Raw genomic sequence first — 22,718 nt, 5'->3', positions numbered from 1 at the left:
CTTTCACACCTCAGTCCTGGAACATGCTGGATCTCTTCCAGTAGGCTAATAGTTAGGCTGGCTCCCAGGACGCCATGTAACTGCTAGCTAGGACAACTCAGCAAGTTACCTAGGTCATGCTCGCTAGGACTGAAAGAGATAGAGAAAAAAAATGTTGAAATTGTTTGTGAGCTTGCTAATGGGACTGAAAGCAATCTCCATCCAACCATACTGATTTATATCAGAGCACATTACAAATAATCATATCCCAGGACATTGACAGGGCAAGAACTTTGAAACACACCTTGGAAATAAGCTGGGATATGGGATACTCTACCTGGTCAAAGAAAAACATTGGTATATTGTTTGTCTACTGTCAAAATAACAAACAAATGGAAATTGGCTCTCCCACCCAAAGGAGGAAACCATGAAGCTCACTGCATAATTTGGACAAGAGAAAGAGTAGCAAAATTAGAAAAAAAAATTGATTTCACTACAAATAGGAATCACTTTTGATGCACAATAGTCACAAAATCTTTTGTAACGGCTTCTGAGCTTTTCTATAATATAATATTTAACTGAATATTTTTGGTTTTGTGTAATTGTTTAATTGGCTTCAGGCCAGATTTACTGTGAACAAGACAGAAAACCTGCATACACATGTACACACTAGAAATATATTTATTCTGAATTTTAATTCCACTCCTTACAACTAAATTAATACATTTCCTCCATTTAATTTTTCCCTATTGAACTATCATAGTATTCTAAGCATTTTTCCATTATTGCTATCAATCCATTAAAGGCAAAAGCCCCTCCCTCCATCAGCCATCCCTTAGTAATATTTAGTGTAAAATACAGATAGCAATGGGAATTCAGATTCACTTAACAACTGTGGAAGAAGCCTTCCGGTGGCAGGACAGGGACGTGCAGAGGTGGAGAAGCCCAGCTGCGGTTTCAGAGTACCTCTTCTTGCGTTTGGTGCGATCCCCAGAGGATACCCGAATCCCGGAGAGATTCGTGTCGGTGTAGGGGACCCTCGGGTTGCAGTGTGGGGGAAGGCAACCCCCTGGCAGCGAAGAGAAGATCCCCTAAGCCCAGCGCGAAAGAGTCAGCCGCCTGTTAATGGCGGCTCCAAAGTCCGGACTGCCTCCGATGTGACAAAGCGAGAAAGTGACAGCTTGTAAGATCGGTGGAGAAAGAGGTGCAGAAAGACTTTACCAGTGAAGAGTGAGACCGGAGAGTGATTTCTTTTCCTTTTATTGTGTGTTATATCTGTCGGAAGCCCGAGAGAAAAGCGGCTAGAAAAGCAAAAGTGTGATTAGCATGGGTGGAAAGGCTTGGCAGACGGAAGTGAAAGTGTGGATTACAGCGTTTGAAAGGAGAAGTCTGTGAGTAGAAGAAGAAACTGTTGGAAAGATTAGGAGACCTGTGGATTCAAGTTTTTGAGTGGATTGTTACATTGGACTATTCCCTAGGTTTAAAACCTGAAGAGGAGAGAGGCTACGGAAGAGAAAGAAATGCGGCGCTAAATGTGATACATTGAATCTTTGAATTTAGCGCAACAAAATAACAGACTCTATTTGACACTATTTGCTCAATTGACCTTTAACTGATTTGGAGAACATTATTTGATCCTAAACTGACTGAGGTGAAGGCAGTAAGTGAAGGAGATTAAGATATTGAACTTAAAAGTATTGGGGGGGGGGGGGGAGAGAGTAATTGAAGTTTGGGAAGAGACTGATTGCTGACAGCGATTATTCAGCACTTTTTACCTCCCTCCTTCCAGTGTGTCTGAAGAGAACTACAAAATCCCAAAAACGTTGGATTTAAACCTGACCTTAAAATTCTATTTTCTTACCACTCTACCTTATTCTTTTGCAATTTTCCCTTGGTATTACTCTGTTAAACTTCTTATCCTGTCTTCTATTTACTGACTCTTTGACATTAAGGCGAATCTCTTTTCTCTTTTCACTTTCTTTTTATAATAGCTATAAATTTATTTACTTAGAAAAGATATACTGATTGCTAGATTTAATTGCTAATTGATTTAATTGCTTTGAATAATTAGTAACAATAAGGATTGTCATACTCCGACCAGTTGGATAGGGAAAATAATAACAAGGTTAAGAATTTTATAATTAGTAAGTAGAAGATTAAATGCTAAACAGTAATTAGCAAAGGTTAAAGTACTACAATTTAGTGTGTGAATATAATTAACTTATTGGGGGAAGAGTAATATTATTTTGGACTAAAATATTGCTGATTTAGAATACTTAGAATACTTAATACTAAGATATAAGATTAGATAAAAGTTTATATAGATTTATAAAACCTATAATTTTATAAAGTTGAAATCTGGTTTGATTTGATATATTACTTGCTATACATATTTGTTATATAAATTTATCATAGAGAATATTATATAGTGTTGGATAGTGTTCTATAATATTGGAATATAGATTGTGCAAACTACATGCCTGATTGAAGACATAAGACCAAAAATAATACGTATTTATATATTTTAACTTCTAGTTGAGAGTACTGAATTTAACCACTTAATAGATAGGTAGTCCAAGCAATTAGACATTGAAATTTTATCATAAGGGTAATAACACTGAATGATAATTTGGGACAACATAATTAACATAATTCAACAGCAAAAACAAATACTAAAAGAAATGACTTCTACAACAACCACGGCCCTGAAAACGGGAAGGAAGACTACCCCGACCTTAACAACCACCCTGGCAACAGCTTCCCCTACAATTCAAAAAACTATTGAAGAATCCCTAACAGGAGAAAAACAATCCAATGTCTCGAATGCTAATATACAATCTACTCTGCTAACTTTGCAAAAATCAATGTCAAAACTGCAAGAAATAATGATCAAAAATCATAATGAAACAAGAGTGGATATCAGTGAAAGCTAAAAGCTGAGATGAAAGCGGACATACTTAAGGTAGAGGACAAGATTGGGACATTACAACAGGCTATGGAAAAAAAATGAAACAATGATAAAAGAAATAGAGACAAGGACGGAACGAACGGAAAAGAATCTAGAAAGGGTAGACGAAGAATTAAAAAATGTAAGCAAAGAAATGGAAGATTCCTTGGTCTAACTAGAAATGGACAAGGCAGCTGCATACCTGAGATTTCAGAATGTGGAGGAATCGAAGGAAGAAGAACTGGAGCAGCTAATGGCAGAAATACTGGCTGAACTGTTAGGAAAAGATAAAGACGACATACTCAAGGAATTTGATGAAGTTTATAGGGTCAGTACCAACTACGCAAGACACCATAAATGTCCGAGAGAGGTTCACATCCATTTCACAAGGAGTGTGCGAGATATAATACTCAGACTGTCGAGAGATGGAACAATAATGTACAAGGGCAAAGAGATTATGATCCTCAAGCAAATCCCAAGGAAAGTAAGGGAAATAAGACGAGATTACAAATTCCTAGCCAGTTATCTAAATCAAAAAGGAATTCCATTCAAATGGTTAATCCCGGAAGGGATGTTAGTACCATGGAAAGAAAGGAAAATCAAAATAGACTCTATGGAACGGGCACAAGATTTTTACGAACAGTTAGTAGGCACGGAAGACCAAAATACTAAAGAGGAATCAAAAAGAAATTCGCAGGAAGACCGAAATCGCCATAGAAATAAAAAAGGACCCCCCCCAAAGCCAAGGGAACGACTACCCACATCAAGAGAAAGAAGAACCAATCCCACAACAACTACAAGGAGAGAGCCGAATTATCACGAGACAAAAAGCGAAACAGACCTAGCTAAATGGAGGAAGAAAAGAAACTCCTATCTATCAATATAAATGGTTTAAATTCGACAACTAAAAGGAAAAGGATAATAGCCAAACTAATTAAACAAAACGCCGACATAATATGTTTACAAGAAACTCACATTAGGAAAATTGATGAAAGATATTTAATTTGCCCTAAACTAGGGAAGTTATTTACGGCACCAGCAGATAAACAAAAAAAGAAAGGAATTGCAATATATGTGAAAGATGACCTAAAATCAGATCTAATTTGGTCAGACCCGGAAGGAAGAACTCTGGTTTTACAAATCTCAATTAATACTACTTCATTTCTATTGGTAGCAATTTATGCACCAAATGAAGAACAAGAATTTTTTTTTAAATATTTACACTAAAAAATAATATTTGAAAAAAGGAACATCTGTATGATAGGCGATTTTAACTCTATTGCTGATTACCAAAAGGACTATAGTAATGCGAGCAAGAACAAAAAAGGGAAAAGAGAGTTTCCCAAGACTTGTAAGGAAATGATGAAAGAACTAAATTTGGTGGATTTATGGAGAAAATTAAACCCAGAAGACAAACAATTTACATATTACTCTAACTCTCATAAAATATGGACAAGAATAGATATGGCGTGGATGAATGGGGAAACTGCAAATGAAATAAAAGGAATCGAAATTTTACCAAATGAATGGGCCGATCACAACCCAATTCAAATAATTTGGAAAGGCAGGAAAAAATCAAAGAAAAGATGGACATTAAACACTCAACTAATAAGAGAAGAAGAGTATATTAATAAGCTTAAAGAGGAACTAAATTATTTCCTAAAGGAAAATGATAATGATGCAACCTCAAAACAAAATATCTGGGATACATTGAAGGCAGTTATAAGAGGAATAACAATCTCTTATAATGCCATGAGAAATAAAAGAAAATATGCTCAACAAAACAAATTACAACAACAAATTAAGGAATTAGAAATCCAATTACAAAAAACTCCTAAAAACCAAAGAGTACAAAATCAGTTAATAACAACCAAACATAAATTGAACTTAATGGAACAAGAAAAAATTGAAATAAATTTGAAAATGACTAAACAAATTTATTTTGAATATGTAAATAAACCAGGAAGATGGTTATCTTATAAACTTAAAAAGGGGAAAGAAAAGAGATTGATATACTAATTAATAGACGAGAAGGCGACTTACAACATGAGATAGAAAAGAAAAAAGACATCATTCACAAATATTTTGAAAAGTTATATAAAAAAGAAGAAGTTAATGAGGATAAAATAAGAAATTACTTAGAGGAAACGAAAGACAAAGTAATTGGAGATGAATGGATAGAATTATTAAATAAAGATATTACATGGTCCGAATTGAAATCAGCAATAGAGAATCAAAGTAATAATAAAACCCCAGGGCCAGATGGGATTCCGGCAGAACTATATAAAGTAATTGCGGAATTAATTGGACCACTTATGATGGAAGTGTTTAATGAGGTATTACTGGCAGCTAAGATGCCAGACTCGTGGAGGGGAGCATTGATTTCGCTGATCCCGAAGGAGGAAGCTGACCACAGATATATTAACAACTACAGACCAATTTCACTCCTAAACACCGATTATAAAATATTCTCCTCCATCATAGCCAATAGACTAAAACAAGTTTTAAACCCATACATACATGAAGATCAAAATGGATTCCTCCCAACTAGACAGATAAAGAATAATTTAAGAACAGTAATAGATGTCTTAGAATTTTATGAAGCCCACCTTGAGAAACAATTCGCACTTATGTTTTTAGACGCAGAAAAGGCATTCGACAACTTAAATTGGCATTTCTTAATTCAAAAAATTTATAATATGAATCTAGGCACTAAATTTGAAAATATCATAACAACAATTTACGACACACAACAGGCTAATATCTTAATAAATGGGGAACACACAGGTCCAATAAAAATAGAAAAAGGAGTTAGACAGGGCTGCCCTCTCTCACCTCTTCTCTTTATATTCGCTCTAGAAACACTCTTAACACGTATCAGGCAAAATCCCGAAATCAAAGGATTGAAGATTAAAACAGAAGAATACAAACTGCAAGCGTTTGCCGATGATATGGTTTTCTTTTTGGAGGAACCAATAGAAAAAGGATACAAATTGATAAAAGAACAAGAACAATTCAGCGCAGTAGCAGGACTTAAAATCAATAGAAAAAAAAACAAAATTAATGACCAAAAACTTAACAGAAGACCAGAAAAAAGAATTAGAGGTAAGTATCGGAATACAGGTAACAAAGAAAGTTAAATATTTAGGAATATGGCTAACACCACAATGTAAGACACTTAAAGAGAATAACAAATTGTTGCAACAAGTAAAGATTTAGAATTATGGAGCAGGTTGAAACTTTCACTATAGGGCAGGATTGCTTCTATCAAAATGAATATTTTACCAAAATTCTTATACCTATTTCAGACGATTCCAATTAAATTGCATAATTTTTTTTTGAAGAACTAAATAAGATAACACTCAAATTCATCTGGCAAGGAAAGAAAGCTAGAATTAACATAAAGGCATTACAGGATCTGAAGAGTAGAGGGTGATTAGCACTTCTAAACTGGGAACTATATTATACGGCAGCTACTTTATTATGGTTAAAAGATTGGGTGAACCTACTTAACCAAAGAACACTATTATTAGAAGGCCACGATTTGCAGAGAGGTTGGCACGCCTTCTTATGGGAAGTGGGGAAACCCAATCAGTCATATTTTCATAGACACCTAATCAGAGATCCACTATTTACCAATTGGAAAAAAGTATGGAAAAAACACTATTTAAAAGTACCGATTTGGCTATCGACAATGGAGGCAATGGTTCATCCCAACAATTTGGACATCACAAAAATGATCAAATACAAAAAGACTTATTAGATTCACAAGGAAAACTGAAAACACGACAAGAACTACAAGAGCGAGGATTTAAAATTGATCAGTGGGTATATCTCCAAATCCATAGTAGATATAAACAAGATAATAAAGATTTCGGAATTTATAACAAACTTCAGCACTTAGATAAAATTTTATTAGGATCAAACAAAAAAAATATAACTAAATTTTACAAATACTTACTGGAAGTAGAACTAGAACAAGAGATAGTCAAAGGAAATATGATAGCTTGGAGCAGGAATGTCGGACGGAGTATTACATTAACAGAATGGGAAAGGATTTGGAACAGAAACAATAAGATCACAAAATCGGCAGCTTATAAAGAAAACGCATACAAAATGTTTTACAGATGGCACCTTTCCCCCTCGAGGTTGGTGAAGATGCACCCCAACACAAGTCCAAAATGTTGGAAATGTAAAAGTATAGACGGAACCTTTTTCCACATGTGGTGGTCATGTAAAGAAACTCAGAAATACTGGCAAAGAGTTAGAAAATGGCTAGAGGAGATAACCAAAGAACAAATTGAATATAAACCAGAGTCCTTGCTATTAGGGATTTTCGACAAACAGTTACCAAAAAAAATGAAGTATATAATAATACATATCTTAACAGCAGCCAGTTTGCTCAGTGTTGGAAACTACCTCACATACCTACAGAACAGATGATCATCCAGAAAATTTCAGATTGTGCAGAAATGGACAAACTAACCCTAGCCCTAAAAAACAGAGTCTTCATTATATTATAACAACTGGAATTCCTGGTATAAATGGTTAGACCAAAGATAGATCGTGTATTATAAGGTATAAAAAAAGAATGGGATAAACTTATTTGAGTGTAATCCAAATATAGATATGGATAAGATGTGCGTATATGATACAATGTAAGAAGAAAAGATCTTACAAACTGTCGAAAAGGAAAATGTTTTTAAGTGTTCACCCTCCCTTTCTTTTTCTTTCTTTTTCCTTTCTTTTCGCGTTTCTTTCTTTCTTTCTTGCTTTTTTCTGTTTTGTTATTTGTGTATATGTTGTAGATTTGTTTTTTTAATTGTAAAATTAATAAAATTTGTTTTTTAAAAAAAAACAACTGTGGAAGAAAAGGTTGTAAAATGGAGAAAACTCACTTAATAACTGCCTCACTTAGTAACTGAAGTTTTGGGCTCAATTATTGTTGTAAGCTGAGGGCTATCTGTACTATAATATAGGAGTCCCCAAACCCCGTCCATGGACCAGAAGTGGTCCACAGCATGCCAGGAACTGGGCTGCGCAAACAAGCGAAGCCTAATCCATGGGATGCAGTCAATACACGAAACCATGCCCCCTCTGATCCACAGAAAAACCTCTTTCCACGGAACCAGTCCTTAATGCCCAAAAGGTTAGGGCCCGCTGCTGTAATACACTTATGTGTGATATGTCTGAAAAAAACTGATGATCAATTAGAGATAAACCATTGAACCCAATCTTAACAAATTTAATGAAGAATGGAATAGATCAAACAATATATTCCAAGCAAACAAATGTATGAGTTGTGGGGTACCATTGCTGTGATTCAGGGAACCAATGATGTAGCCTGTAGTTGCATGATTGGATGTGTGTGAAGGTGTGCTGTAGGTGGGAACATTAAACTTCACTCAGCAGCAGGTCTCTCTCTCTCTTTGCCAAAGAATTCCAACTCTTTTAAAACTGTATGAATAAAAATCCTAACTATCTCTGGAAAAGCCATCACTCAGAAATTTTGCTATACTAACATCCAAGCATACATACATTTTTTATGTTTAAACAATGATTCTGATACTTTGAAACTCTATGTATTGTCTAAAAAGGGAGCGTGCATGCACCAACGTGACTACCGTTCCTGTCCTATTGTTTTTTTTAATTCGTATCCATTTCATGTATTCATAACCATTCTTATATACTTATATCTGTTATCTAATACTTGCTTGACAAATACATAAATAAATAAATAATAAAATTAATGCACAATCTTTTTGAAGTTAACATTTCTTAGCATTAAAGCTTTACATTATGACGGAGTACGGCGTTACAAATACTGATGCAATTGTTCCTTCGAGGTAATTAGGGACCAGATAGAAACACTTTGTCATGGGAGTAATTAACAACTGAAACAAATGCTCGATGCTTTCAGAATCTATGCACACTTTGATGTGTTCTTAATACCCGAATTCTTATCGCACCATGCCACTTCTGCGCCCACCCAAATCTGCGCCTCAACCACGCAGCCGCCTAACATCGAACTAGCACAGAAAGCGCTTCCTGTTGCGCTTCCTGCCTCCAACATATGTACCTTGCGGTCACGTGCCCCATAGCCAAGATGGCGAAAGGCTTGTATTTAAACTACAACTCCCAAGATGTTCTGAGTAGCCAATGGCAGAAGAGCAAAGAGGTGGGGTTGGCCGGCGTCGCAGGCTGTTAGTGTGAGCAAGGTAAAGGTTGGGTGTCTCGCGCCCCTAGCCATTAGGAGGGTGGAGGGGGTGCCCCTCCCCCCATAGCCCCGGGGAGGTTCTCCCATCATCCCCTCATTGCAACGAGGTTCGCGGCAAGGAAGAAAAAGGTCCAGGTGAGGAGAAAACTTAGAGCATTAGTGGGACAGCAGGGGGGAAGGGAAAAAAGACGTCGCGAGGCCGAACGGCAGCGAAGGGGGAGGGGCGGCGGAGCTCGGTTCCTTAAAGGGAAGGCTTTAAAGGGGCATGTCACAAAAGGGGATTTTCTTACTCCGACAGAATATTCGCTTGTTCCCAAGGCGGTCGGGTGGAGAAACGGAGAAGGCAATTTTAATTACAGGGCGCTTCTTCATCTTACAATATTTGAGGCAATAGGAGGGGCTGTAATTGAGAGAATTAAGTGAATGTGGAATTCCTTCTCATCTAGCGGTTCATAAGAGATTCATCTTTGAGCCACCATTCTCCAACTTGGTGCCCTTAGGATGGACTACAACTCCTATCAGTGCCCAACCTGCATTGTGGTATCTGCTGGAGGATGCAGGCTGCAGCCCAACATCTCTAGTAGGCTCCAAATTGGAGTTGGCGTACACTAAACTGCTAAAGCTGAATTTCAGTACATTTGACAGCAGCACCTCATTCCTGGTGCCCTTAGGTTCTTCTGTGGAGGATGCCGAAACTGGGGGAGAAAAGAGTGGCTTGACCACAGCGTTATGAGGCTGGACATTGCTTAAAGTAAAGTGGAACCTATGCAAAATTTCAAAAACGACGGGAGGGAGAAATTAAACTCAAAGGAAAAAAAACCCTCTACTCACCCTGTAGCCCTTTTTCTGAGCTTCAGTTACAATTGGCTTCTAAAGTATTACATGAATGCTGGGAAATGGGACACTGGTTAAAGATTTTACATCTTCAAGAATCATATTTTATCTCTCTCTCTGTGTGTGTGGGATACCTGTGAAGGTGGTGAGTCACAAGTCCTATTATATCTCACTTTTGGCCAAACTTGGAAAGGCAACTGGGGCTGAAATGCAGATCTGGAGTCATAATTTCCCTATTATATAATAAACCATCTCTCTCCTACTCTCCCCATCTCCCTCCCCCCTCTTGCGCACACAGAGAGGGAGAGGGAGAGATAGAGACAGATTGAGATTGAAATTAATGGTTTATTATATAATTGGGAAAATGTGACTCCAGATCTGCATTTCATCCCTCAATTGCCTTTCCAAGTTTGGCCAAAAGTGAGATATAATAGGAATTGTGACTCACCACCATCACTTTGGTAGTATGAAATTCTCATCCATGAACTCTGGCTGCAAAGCATCTGGATTTGCCTCATTCCAACTCCTCTAATTTATCATGACTGCTCAGCACTAGTAGCCAGCTCTTTTGTTTCTTTTTAGTTGCCTACCAATTGCTACAGATGAACAAGAGTTCATATCTGAGTAGTAATATCCTTTCTTGTCAGTTTTCCTTCCCTCAGATCCCTCTTTCAGCTCTAGTATTCTAGTGCCAATTAAAATATTGCACCTATTATATTTGAATATATTATTTTTGTTGTTATATTAAACACAGTTCCTGTTATTTCAGCCTGGTATTTAAGTTTCAGAGATTATTTATGCAATGTACATGTGGATTAGCATTATTTTAATCCATTAATGGGCTGTTATGTTACAATGTAATATATTTAGAATAACTATTATAAGGTTGAGGATAGAAAATACCTGCTCTTCGGGCTGTTGCTGTAGCTGTCCAGGGGTTTTCAAACTTGACAGCTTTAAGATTTGTGGACTTCAACTCCCAGAATTCCTCTTCCAGTCATGTTAGCTCAGGAATTCTGGGAGTTGAAGTCCACACATCTTAAACTTACCAAGTTTGAAGACACTTGCTGTATACATTGGTGCAACTCTTAGGTTACATGGTAATTGTTTGGTACAATAATCCCAGTGTTAATATGTATCTCTGCTTCTTAACAACCAGGGCTAGGAATATATGTTATCTCCTTTTCTGGGCTTTTGGTTCTTGCCAGAAGCAGAGGGCTTCCTTGGAAGATGATGGTAGACAACATCAGTTCCCTAAACTTTGATAGTACTGCTTATTTACCTTATTTAAGTTCTGGGGCAAAATACATGGAGTGGGGGAAGATCACATAGGGAAGATTTTGTTTATATCTCAGATGTACAATCTGTTTTTTGATAGATGCATGCAACATATTGAATTGCAGGTCAATTAGTGACATATTTTTCTGAACAGGTCTTGCTAACATGTTAGTGAAATTGTGACAAACAGGTAATACTGATTCTCTCCAGCAGGTGAAATCTGTGGCAATGGTGGGAGCTCAGCAGATAGAGATGCAGGCAGCAGCAGTGCCCTCAGTGGTCCCAACAGGTGGAGGTCCTGGTGGTGGCAGTGGTGATCATCAATATGAATGCTTAGAATGCGGCAAGGTGTTCAAATGGTCATCACGGCTCATCCATCACCAGCGGACTCACACAGGCGAGCGGCCTTATAAGTGCTCAGAATGCCCCAAGGCTTTCAAAGGTTCATCAGCCTTGCTGTATCACCAGCGTGGACACACGGGTGAGCGACCATATAAGTGTAGTGAATGTGGCAAGGCCTTTAAACGGTCATCCTTGCTTCAGATCCATCAGAGTGTACATACTGGTCTGCGTGCTTTTAAATGTGCTCATTGTGGCCAAGCCTTTAAGTGGTCTTCCCATTACCAATATCACCTGCGCCAACATACTGGAGAACGCCCCTATCCCTGTCCAGCATGTGATAAGGCCTTTAAGAACTCTTCTAGCTTGCGACGGCACCGCCACACACATACAGGTGAACGTCCTTATGTCTGCCCTATGTGCGGCAAAGCTTTCACTCAATCCACAAACCTACGACAGCATCAGCGAGTGCACACTGGTGAGAGACCCTATCGATGCCAGGACTGTGGTAAAGCTTTCACGCACTCATCTAATCTAGCACTGCATTGCCGATCAGCACACACTGCCCGCTCTGTTCACACCTGTGTTATTTGTAGTAAAGCTTTTGCATCTGAAACCTATTTGCAGCAACACTTGGAGACTCATGCTGACGTTGCACCTCCAGCACAACTCTTCTTAGAGGAGCCAACCACCACGGTAGAGATGATGTTTCGATGTAGTATGTGCCATCTTACTTTTTCCTTGCAAGAGCAACTGCTAAGTCACCAAGAAACACACTTGGCTCCAATAGAGCCATTGCCTCTGCCAGAAATGCCATCACCATCAGTGCAGGAGGAGACGGCACCTGTAGTATCTCCCACGCCCTCAGTATCTTGCTCAGTGTGTGGTAAAACTTTCAAGAGTGCAGCAGGCTTAGCAAGGCATCAGAGTCAACATTCATCAGATCGCACATACACATGTGTGGTGTGTGAGCGTTCCTTCCCTGCACTGGCCAGCTTATTAGGCCACCAGCGTTCACATCCTGCAGCTGAACAGAGACTGGAGGAAGCTGAAGTGACCTGTCCAGCACAGGCTGAGCCAGTGCCTACAGCCACTGCAACACCACCTCCACCACCTGAGCGACCATATGTGTGTGGAGAATGTGGAAAATCATTCAAGGGCTCCTCGGGGCTACGTTATCACCTCCGTGATCACACAGGGGAGCGCCCCTATGCTTGTAGTGAGTGTGGGAAGGCCTTCAAGCGCTCTTCGCTGCTGCGCATTCACCAGCGGGTGCATACAGGGCTGCGTGCCTTCACCTGCCCCACCTGTGGCATGGCATTCAAATGGGCCTCTCATTACCAATACCACTTACGCCAGCATACTGGAGAGCGACCATATGCCTGTCAGGATTGTGGGAAAGCTTTTAAGAATACCTCATGCCTCCGTCGGCACCAACAGCTGCATACAGGGGAACGTCCCTTTGCCTGCCAGACTTGTGGCAAAGCTTTCACTCAGACTTCCAACCTCCGACAACATCAGCGGGTACACACTGGTGAAAGGCCCTATTGCTGCCGAGACTGTGGCAAGGCATTCACTCACTCATCCAACTTAGCACTGCACCGACGCACCCACTCCCGGGAACGTCCCTTCCAGTGTCCAGTTTGTTGCAAGGCTTTTGTCATGGCATCTTACTTACAGCGTCATTTGCGTACCCATAACAGCAGTGAGGCAGCCAATCATCCAACTGCCTTGTCTGCTGCCACCCAGGAGGTACAAATCGTGCCCAACATGCAGGCCACTCTGAATGTTGAGCTAAGTGGCAACCCATCCCCAGCTCTTTCTTCCAACAGTCAAAGTTTCTTGCTAGTGCAGACAGCTCAGGGCTTGCAGCTCATTCCCAGTGTGCAGCAGCAGCAGCAGCAACCACTTCTGCAAAGTTCACCCCCCAAATTCATTCTTTTGCCTAGTCCACAGATGGTAACAACTACACCTGTTGCTTCAACAACTTTTACCCTGGTGCCAAATACTTCCACTACTCCAAACAAACCTGTCATACTCCGTCAAAGTAAGGGAAAGAAGCCTGTGTCAGTACCTACCCCCGCACCACCAGTATCTAGCAACCAGAATATTATTTTAATGCCCAGTGCCACTGGAGCCAATATGCAGCCTATCCCTAATGTACAAATCCAGAGGTCACCAGGACTGCAGACCAACGGACAGAATGTTATGGTGCTCCAGAGTTTACCGGATCAGCAGTTGGGCACAGTGCAGATACAATATATACCACCCAATCCATTAACAAGTGCTATCCAGATTCAAACTCTGCCTCAGCAAGTCCAAAACCTTTCCACTGCTCAGCAAAGTGGCACACTGCAAATACAGACTTTGCCTACTGCCCAGCAATCTGGCACAATTCAGATCCAGGCTGTTCCTAACCCTCCACAGACTGGTCTTGTACAGATTCGTAGTCTGCCTCTATCCCAGAACACTGTGCAAATTCAGGGTCTGTCCAATTATCCACCTGCTGGCACAGTGCATTTTCAAACACTTCAGCCTTCACAAAAGATGAATACTGTGCAATTTCAGGCTGTAACATCTTCCCAGCAGGTGGGGACCCTGCAGTTCCAAAACCTCCAGTCTTCCCAACAAGTAAACTCTCTTCAGATCCAGACTTTGACATCTTGTCAGCAGGCCAACTCTCTTCAGATTCAAAATTTGCCTCAGTCAAATCAGTCTGTGAACAGTGTTGAAATCCAAGGCCTTGCTCCTTCCCAACAGTTGGATAGTGCAAATCAGATCCAGGGGCTTATATCTTCCCAGGAAGGACAGCAGCTTCAGCCTCCAGAAGAGATGGCCAGTGTCCAACTTCAGACTCTGGGCTCAGCTCAAGCAATGAATGAGATTGGAACTGCTCTGTCTAGTTCACATGAGCTCTCTGAAGTGGACCTCCACCAGGAATCCAACATGGAAGAAGAAAACCTGATTGTTGTACAGAATTCTCCAGAAGAGGAACTGCTAGGGCCTGGAGGTGAGGTTGAGAACCTCGAGGGTGTGCAAGACATGCATATTGAGACTCTGCAGACTGAAGAAGGGATTCAAAATGTATTAGTGTTGAGGAGGGCAAGTGGAGAACAAACCCGTTGGTGTGTTCAGGAAGTAGAAAACATCCAGACTTTGCAAGAGCTGCCTGGCCTCCAATTACATAGTACTGATGGTAGCTCAGGGACTGGGCAGAATCTGTTTATTATCCGCAATGCACAGGGTGAACAGACTCTCCAAGTACTAGAGAGTTTACCGACCCTGCAGGTAGGTAGTCCAGATAACAGTCAAGCTGCTGTTGAAAGCAACAGCAGTTCTCAAATGGTGCAGCTTTTACAAAACCCAGTTGCATCCCAAGGACTGCCTTCCATTCAGATTGTGCAAACAGTACCAAACATGCAACTTGTTCACACCTTCTAAAAAACAGCTTCCTCACATACCTGGACTGGAGTATTGGTCAGAAACAGTCTGATTTCTACAAAGAATAAGAATGGGGCAAAGAATAAGAATACATATACTATATTTGAGGTGGTCAACTCACCAAGTGAGTTCTGCTTGGATTCCTCCGGACAAATTTTCTTAAAAAATAACTGGGTTCAACTCCTTGCCTGCTAATCCAAAGCATGTCCTTTGTTATTCTTCTGATCCTATGTGGCCTGCCACTGCTGCTTCTATCCCTGCAGCCACAATAATCCTTGTGCCATGCCTCTCAGCATCCATATATATTGCACACGAGAAACTGCCAGCCCAGTCTTTTATTTTTACCCAAATCCATCCCTCTATTTAAAACATTTTGTTCTAGCAAAAAAAAAAAAAAGCGCCTAATTCAGGACTTCTACCCATTCTATTAGACAGGAATGTGATTAATGGGTAGCTGATCTTTCCATTTCCCTTCTGTGGACCATGGACCATGGACCATACTGCTGTGAAATAGCATAATCCTTTTGTAAAATAGGAAATTGGGGTCATTCAGGCTTGAGATTGCTTGATACTTATAGGAGACAGTTTTATGAGCTATTATAGATTGCATCATACAGCTACAATGGCTTTTATGGCTAATTCCTTCTGTTTCTATTATAGCCCTTTTATCATGTGCAGAAGTACATTTCTTCCTGAGTGGACCTTTTAGTTCCTGGTGCTAACAAACACAACAGAATCAAAGATCCTTGTGAGCTGAAATGAAAATAAAAGACTGCTTTGATGCAGATCATTTTTCAGTTGTATTTTTTTAGTGTACCATCATACATAGGCTGGATCACATTTATGATGCAATAATGTTAAATATTTCTGCAATACTTTTTTAGTAATTTTTAAATATTTTATCTGTTACTGAGCTGGGGTAAGAAAATGTAAGGTAGGTTCTTCAGGGTTTCTGCCTTTAACTTGAGAAGCAGGTTGTGCATTAAACTACTAACTTAAGGCCTTTTTAAAAAGGTGAAAACTTGAAGGGACAAGAAAGTGGTATTATTCAGACACAGTACATATTGAATATAGCTACTACTAAAGTAGCATAGATAAAAGGTAACAAAATGAAGTTTTGGTAACACTCTTGAACAATTCAACAGGTATCAAGCCTCTTGGTATTCTATAAGAAGAAAGTTGTGGAATGCCCATCTCTGGGTAGACAGTAGTAGGTTTGCAAAGCATGCCAGACTAAAATGTGTATAGCTAGTTTGTGATTCAAAATACTGACAAGCCATTGATTTAATTCTGGCTGAGTAACCAAGGAATATTGGGACATAAACAGCCAGAACTGGGCTAGATGAATAAGTACTATATCTTGGTAACTGGGCTTATAAATCAAATTAAGTCATAATATGATTTATTTACACCTTAGCTGTGAAAATCTAGTATTCAGTTGAAATTCTGCTCTTCAAACTAAACTAATACCAAAAGCAAATATCAATAAATACATACATTACAATTAGTACTAAAAGTTTTTTTAAAATCTAGAAAGAAAGCCCAATGAAGTTTTGGAGGTAGTACATTGCAGCAAGGCAGAAGATGGTCAGCTCTTTCACCAGAAAAGCAAGGCTTTAACAATCAACAATCATTTTCTACCTCTTCTGTAGAGCTTAATAGCTTCATAAAGCAAGCAGGAAATCCAGAAGCAAACATACCTTACACATAAAGAATTTTTAAGGTTTATGCTCACACTTTAAATGAGAGATTTCATCACAAGTGTCATATGAGGACTAGCTCATTCACACGAGGGCTGCAATACTGAGGTTTTTTCATGAATTGATAGTATATTAAGAATATTGTGGTTTCCTATATTTTATTATTATTGATATGATCCTGGAAAAATGCATCATTCATATTAAGGACAATAACATCCAGAAAACCCATCTCACAAAACCTGCCCTAATCCTATTTTTTGCTGAGCAAAATGATCTTCAATTTCATTTAGTCTTTTTTCATTCATTTTTCTTCTTGCCAGGTAAGATCCTTAATACCCAATTAATTAGCAAAAAGTTTTTATATTGATATCTTCTTGCTTTCAGAATTGCCAACCCTTGAAATATTTTTTTTTGTTATCAAGGTAGGGCCTACATATGAGGCAATTGTGGAGATCTAGTGCATCAGAAGTTTTCCCCCCCTTAACATAAAGGTTATTTACAGGCCTAAGCAGAACTCTATCCAACTATAAAAAGAGTATACAAAGCTGTTTGGAAGACATAACAAATGTAAGGTCTCTCTTCTCAACATTTCCCAAGGCCTAGGAGAATAAACGGTTTTCTAAACACAATGGTGGAAGCTACATGACTGGAGAACCATCATTCCAAGGAGCAGGCATTGCAATAGAGAAGGCATACTTCTTGGTACCCATAAAATAACATTGTTTAATGCAAAGAGTTAAACTCTTTTTCCCCTCAGGATCCCTTCTCACTTTTAAAAATTTCAGAGAACCCAAAAGAGCTTTTGTTTGTATTGGTTATATTTATTGAAGCTTACCATGTTAAAAATAAAAATTGATACCTTTGCTACCACTTCATACAATTCCTTGATGGGATTTTAATATTGCTTTATTTTTCAGCATAGGCTGCTAGCAATTTTAGTTTTGAGAAGACTATATTTTAAAAAAGCATTGGTTTAAGGGCCCAAAGCACACCCTCTCTGCCTGATCATCCAAGGCAAACTTTAAAGCTGATCACAAGCAAGCTGACTGGTAACTTGCAGCTTGTGAAGCAATGGGGTCATATGAGTGTGATACAACATTACCAACATTACCTGTGCTGCCAGATTCTATACCAGCTGTAGCTCCAAGATGATCTTCAACAGCAGACTTATATAAAGAGTATTACAATAAGCTCTAATGAGAGAGGGAATGACCAGGACATGAAAGATGTCCCAATCCAGGAAAAGTCACAACTGGCATATTAACATATATATGCAAAAGTTCCCCTTGACCACAGGTATTACCTGCTCTTTGAGAGAAGGTTGCAGTCTTGAGAGGGCCTGCAAGATTGCACAAGCAGCTCAAATAGGGAAGTGCAAATCCACTGAAAGTTGATGGAACATCTCTAGAACCAGGGGACCAAGTAAGCACAGCCATTTGATTTTGTCAGGATTGAACTTGTTCCTTTGCTTCAGGCAATCAGTAGAACTTTGGACATTTAACTCAGCTGGCCAAGGATCAAGATTTATGAAGGGAATGTGAGAGTGATCTGCCTGTGACATCTATCAGTGCCACCCCATTGATCATCAAGATTAATTTGGCTGATCTGGCTGGTTATACAGCTGTACTCTTTTTCATAGCTTTGTGTACATTCCTCTTGAAGTTGCACGCTTGATGGGAGAGGATGACAATCCCAGAGCAGAGTCCACTGATCTTCAGTCAAGGATTTACCATAGCTGAATTCCCCTGTTAGATTTATGAAGATATCCAGTAGTTTCATGTAGATGTTAAACAGAAGACAACTAGAAAATGTACTGTTCTAAGAACAAAAGCCCAGACCTTTGATGACCTGTAGAACCAGTCCTCTGTCCCCCTGTACTTACTCTCAAAAATCAGTTATAAGACAAAATTTCTGCCCTCATGAAGTTTGGGGCATTAAGCAGGCATTTAAATGTCCCTCCAATGTAGATTAATGTGATACAAGGGTTTCATAGGCATAAGTAAGGTTTAGTAACTTACTAACTATAAGACTTATTTATCACAGCCTTGCTGCCATAGTTGCTATTCATGTTACCATTTTGGCACAATGAATATCTGCACATAAAATCAAACCCATGATAATATACCGTTTGCCTTCATGCATTCAGTATTTCCTCTCACCACAGGAGGGTGCATTCAGACCACCTATGTACTACATATAATGGATACTGAAAATAAATTAACATTTTCAACAATATGTACATTGTATAATGAAGTGCAGACTAATTAACTATATAGTGGTTTGGTACTGGGAACCATCTTTTATTTTCAGCAACAGCTTTTAAACCACACTATTTTCAGAACAGCACTGATTTTGTTTTTAGGATCCCATTTAATATTAACATTAGCCAGCTGGATGCAAAGAAACTTATAGATCAAATACTGCCATCATGAGTACTTCAAATTGGTACACATTTTGTTTGTATTTATGCTATCTTCCAAGAATTTAAGGTGGCTTAGATGTGTAAGCCCTTCATTTTGTCCCACAGCTGAATCCTATGAGGTTGGTTGAACTCAAAATTATTGGCACAGCCACATAGTAAATTTCTGTGGGTTTGGTAGTTTTTGAAACTGGGGCTTAGTAAACTTATTATATAACTGGTCAACATATTTAAATGTGCAGCCATCTATATTCCAAGACGGGGAAGGTAAAATTTAAACTTGTATAAAATCCATTTTTAAGTCAGGTTAAACTATTAGTGACATACATGACTGAATCTAGGCACTTTGGTGGCCATGATATTGAAGTGGGCTGTCACCGCCATTCCCCAGGAAGTTTTTTTTTTTTTTTTTTAAACAGCCCTCTGTTCTAATCTGCAATTCTAAGATTTGTTGGTATGGTAGTTTCCCCCATTAGTAGTAAAAATTCTGCATTCTACATAGATCAAGGCTAGTTTTCTAGCTTATGTATGTAATTTGAAGATTTAGGCAAAAAGAAAAATCCCTATATCATTTCAATCCCAACACCCCCCTCCCTCCGCCCCATGTACAAACATAGGCTCCTCAGGGTTAACAGTATTTTTAATACTGCCATAACATCCAGATAGGCAAAGGGCTAATGTATCATTTTCTATGTATAGATTTACCTGTTGAATTTGTCTGCCAGGATTTGCACATCCAAGTTTTTTTGTTTTGTGTTTGTTATACCATACAGAAAAAGAAGGGGGATCAGTCATCCCTCCCCCCCCCCAATTTCCTAAGTTTCCCGAAAAAGACCAAGGAAGAAAAAGAGCTGGGACATCTCTGCAACTCGACTGTTTTGGCATACCCAAAAGGCCACATTAGTCCCGCTTAGCAACAGTAACTAAGGGCTGCGTAGGAAGGGATAGAGGGTCGAAGAAGAAATAACGTAGCGCATGCGCATATTCATTGAAGCCTTGAGTCTGGGATGAGATTGAATTATCGGGCCTTTGGGTCAGGACTGTTTCCTACCCACCCCTCCCGTGCTTTTGGAAGAAAAAGTGGAGAATGTAACAGTTATTGGAATATCCCATGCGCCTGTTTGCAGGGGAGAAGTCAGCCGTAGCCTGCAAACTGGGTGAGTCCATTGGGAACCGAGGGGGGACCGTAAAAGGCTTAACTGTAGTGAGTATGCTAGATAAGGTGCTTCTATTTTTTGCGGAGGGGCGTGGCTGAGGTGGCCCTCTTATGAAAGGGAGTGGGCTAGGCAAAATACAAGTGTTGAAGTTTTCCTGTTATAAATTTTACGAAGAAAACTTTATTGCTCGTTTGCATCTGATAAGCTGTTTTTGAATTCACTCTAAGGAAAAATGATATTTGCAGTAGATGCAAAGCACTAAAACCCATCATTTCCTCAACAATCCGTTTCAGAACAATCTTTTGAAGTAAGGGACCCTGTATAACAAAAGAAAAAACGGAAGCCAGAAAAGAGCAGGTGGCCCAAAGCTAACCAGTGATTGTTGTGTGGATGCTTGTGTGTTTTTAGAAGGTGGGGAATTTTGGCCAGTTTGGGGATTGTGTGTGCATGTTGAGTCTGGTCTCTGGGTGTTATGTGAATTTCATTGTATGTATACTGTGTATATATGTACAATGACAATAAAGAATCCAAAATTCAAATAATCATGCATCATACTGTAAACCACAATGTATTTCACCTTAAAGTACAGTTGGGCATCCATCTATCGTGCTGTAATCAACAATCTCTGGTTTAGTCCTGTGCAGTATCAGTCTGTGATTTTATAATGAAATAGTTTGTGATAATTGTTCTGTTTCAGGGTGATACTTATCACAGTTTTGTTCATAATTTAAAGAAGGCTGTGCATTATAGTTTAAGCATATATGAAGAATATGGGGAGGGGAATGTAAAGTAGAATGAAGATGTGATGAGACGTTCACCATTATGAAGATGTGATGAGACGTTCACCAACTGCTTATGTATATTTACCAAATTATATTTATTTTATATGGTGGAGGCACCCTTTATGGAGTAGTCAGAGTTTGCCTTCTCTTGGAGTTTTGAGGAGTATTTATTTCCCCATTTAAGTAAAAGATTCTCTCCCACTGTAGTCTGAATTATTTTTCAGTCAATGTTTGAATTTTTTTCCCTTTTGAATTATTTTTCAGTCAATGTTTGAATTTTTTTTCCTTTCAGATGTCAGTTGCTAACAATATGCCTACCTTGGACCAGGGACAGCTGTTAATCAGGGAAATGAGAGAGGATGAAGCCCCCATTGTTTTGGAACTTCTGAAGGTGAGATGGAGGAGAAACATGGATCCAGCTACATCAGTTCTCCTGCTTTTCTTTTGAGAAGTTTCTGTATGTTAATCCACGTTTAACATTTTTTCAGAAGATATCTTCAACAAGTTTGTAATACTTGTATTTGGGCTCTGAAAGTTTCATGGGTTCAACTGTTATCAAATACATAGGAGAAGTCTAATTGTATTTTCGGGTCTAGTCTTGGAGAGTCCCAAATCTGTCCAGAATATTTTCTGGAATTTTTCAGTTAAAGTTTAACAGCATAAAAATTTTCTTGCAAGATATCATTCCTTTTGCTTTTGACTTTTTCTTGTAACATGAAAGTAATAGGTAGGATTTTAATTAGTGGGAAATGATTTGTGACAATATGATTGTGTGGTTTTGCTAGGAGAGAACCAAGAATATCTGAATTCATATCATTACTGTATGATAAAGCTCACTGATCGATTTTGAACAGGTCCAGGCAAGAGTATGATAGCTCTCTGAGACAGGGTAGAAACAGTTATGTATGCCTGATAATTTATCTTTCATTTGAGTTCCTCTAAACTCTGAGGACTTTTTATGTTCTTCTATTTCTCTCCTACCAGGATGGATTCAAGGATACAGAAAACCGCTTGATACTTTATGTGCTGACACGGCCTCTAGCCTTATTACTGATGGCAGTTGTGAGCAGTGGACTACGCTTCTTCCTGAACTCCTTTGTAGTGGCCCTTGTGCTGCCAGTACTCCTCACTGTGGTGGCTCTGAAACTTCTACTATGGCGCTCACCAGACCTTAAACACTTGCATGCCTATTATAGTGCAAGCCATCGTGGGTTGTGGGTTGCTGTTTATGATGATGATGATGTGTGTGGCTGTGTGGCTTTGGAGCCTCTTAATAGAGAGCCACACACTGCTGAGCTCAAGCGCTTGGCTGTCAGCCGATGGTACAGGCGCTCTGGTGTGGGTCGGTGCCTCCTTCATTTTCTAGAGGCACAGGCTCGTGCACAGGGCTTCAAATTACTGGTGGCCCAGGTCTCTGTGGTGGCTAAAGCTGCTGTTGGTCTCTTTGAGAACACTGGCTATAGTGTGAGTGGTGGGCGCCCATGGTTGGGTTACACTGTTCAACAAGAGTTCATCAAAGAACTTTAGAACTGCATCTACTAGTTTGGTACAAAGTTGTTAGACAAGATAGCATGTTTTTGAATGTTGTTGTTCTTGAACAAATAAAACACAGAGTTTCAGAAACA

The 22,718-nt window shown here is 39.2% G+C and overlaps 1 protein-coding gene across 5 annotated transcripts; it reads left to right on the top strand.

Annotated features, from left to right (window-relative positions):
• The first annotated feature begins 9,092 nt into the window (after positions 1-9,092).
• ZNF628 (zinc finger protein 628) lies at positions 9,093-22,716 on the top strand. 5 transcript variants are annotated; one of them, XM_026684220.2, is made up of 4 exons: positions 9,119-9,278; positions 19,928-20,311; positions 21,386-21,484; positions 22,078-22,716. In XM_026684220.2, exons 3-4 carry the CDS (start codon positions 21,386-21,388, stop codon positions 22,618-22,620), a joined length of 642 nt encoding a protein of 213 aa, XP_026540005.1. In that variant the 5' UTR covers positions 9,119-9,278; positions 19,928-20,311; the 3' UTR covers positions 22,621-22,716. The 5 variants fall into 5 exon arrangements, with proteins under 5 accessions (XP_026540001.1, XP_026540005.1, XP_087801433.1 ...); XM_087945307.1 differs by lacking the exon at positions 19,928-20,311 and adding an exon at positions 11,466-14,882; XM_087945306.1 differs by lacking the exon at positions 19,928-20,311.
• Positions 22,717-22,718: the final 2 nt, after the last annotated feature.

Source organism: Notechis scutatus, chromosome Z, assembly GCF_049901735.1.
Source record: "Notechis scutatus isolate UNSWTSFEM ecotype Mainland chromosome Z, rNotScu1.2, whole genome shotgun sequence".
Classification (NCBI taxonomy): domain Eukaryota; kingdom Metazoa; phylum Chordata; class Lepidosauria; order Squamata; family Elapidae; genus Notechis; species Notechis scutatus.
This window is presented reverse-complemented; position numbering and strand designations above follow the sequence as displayed.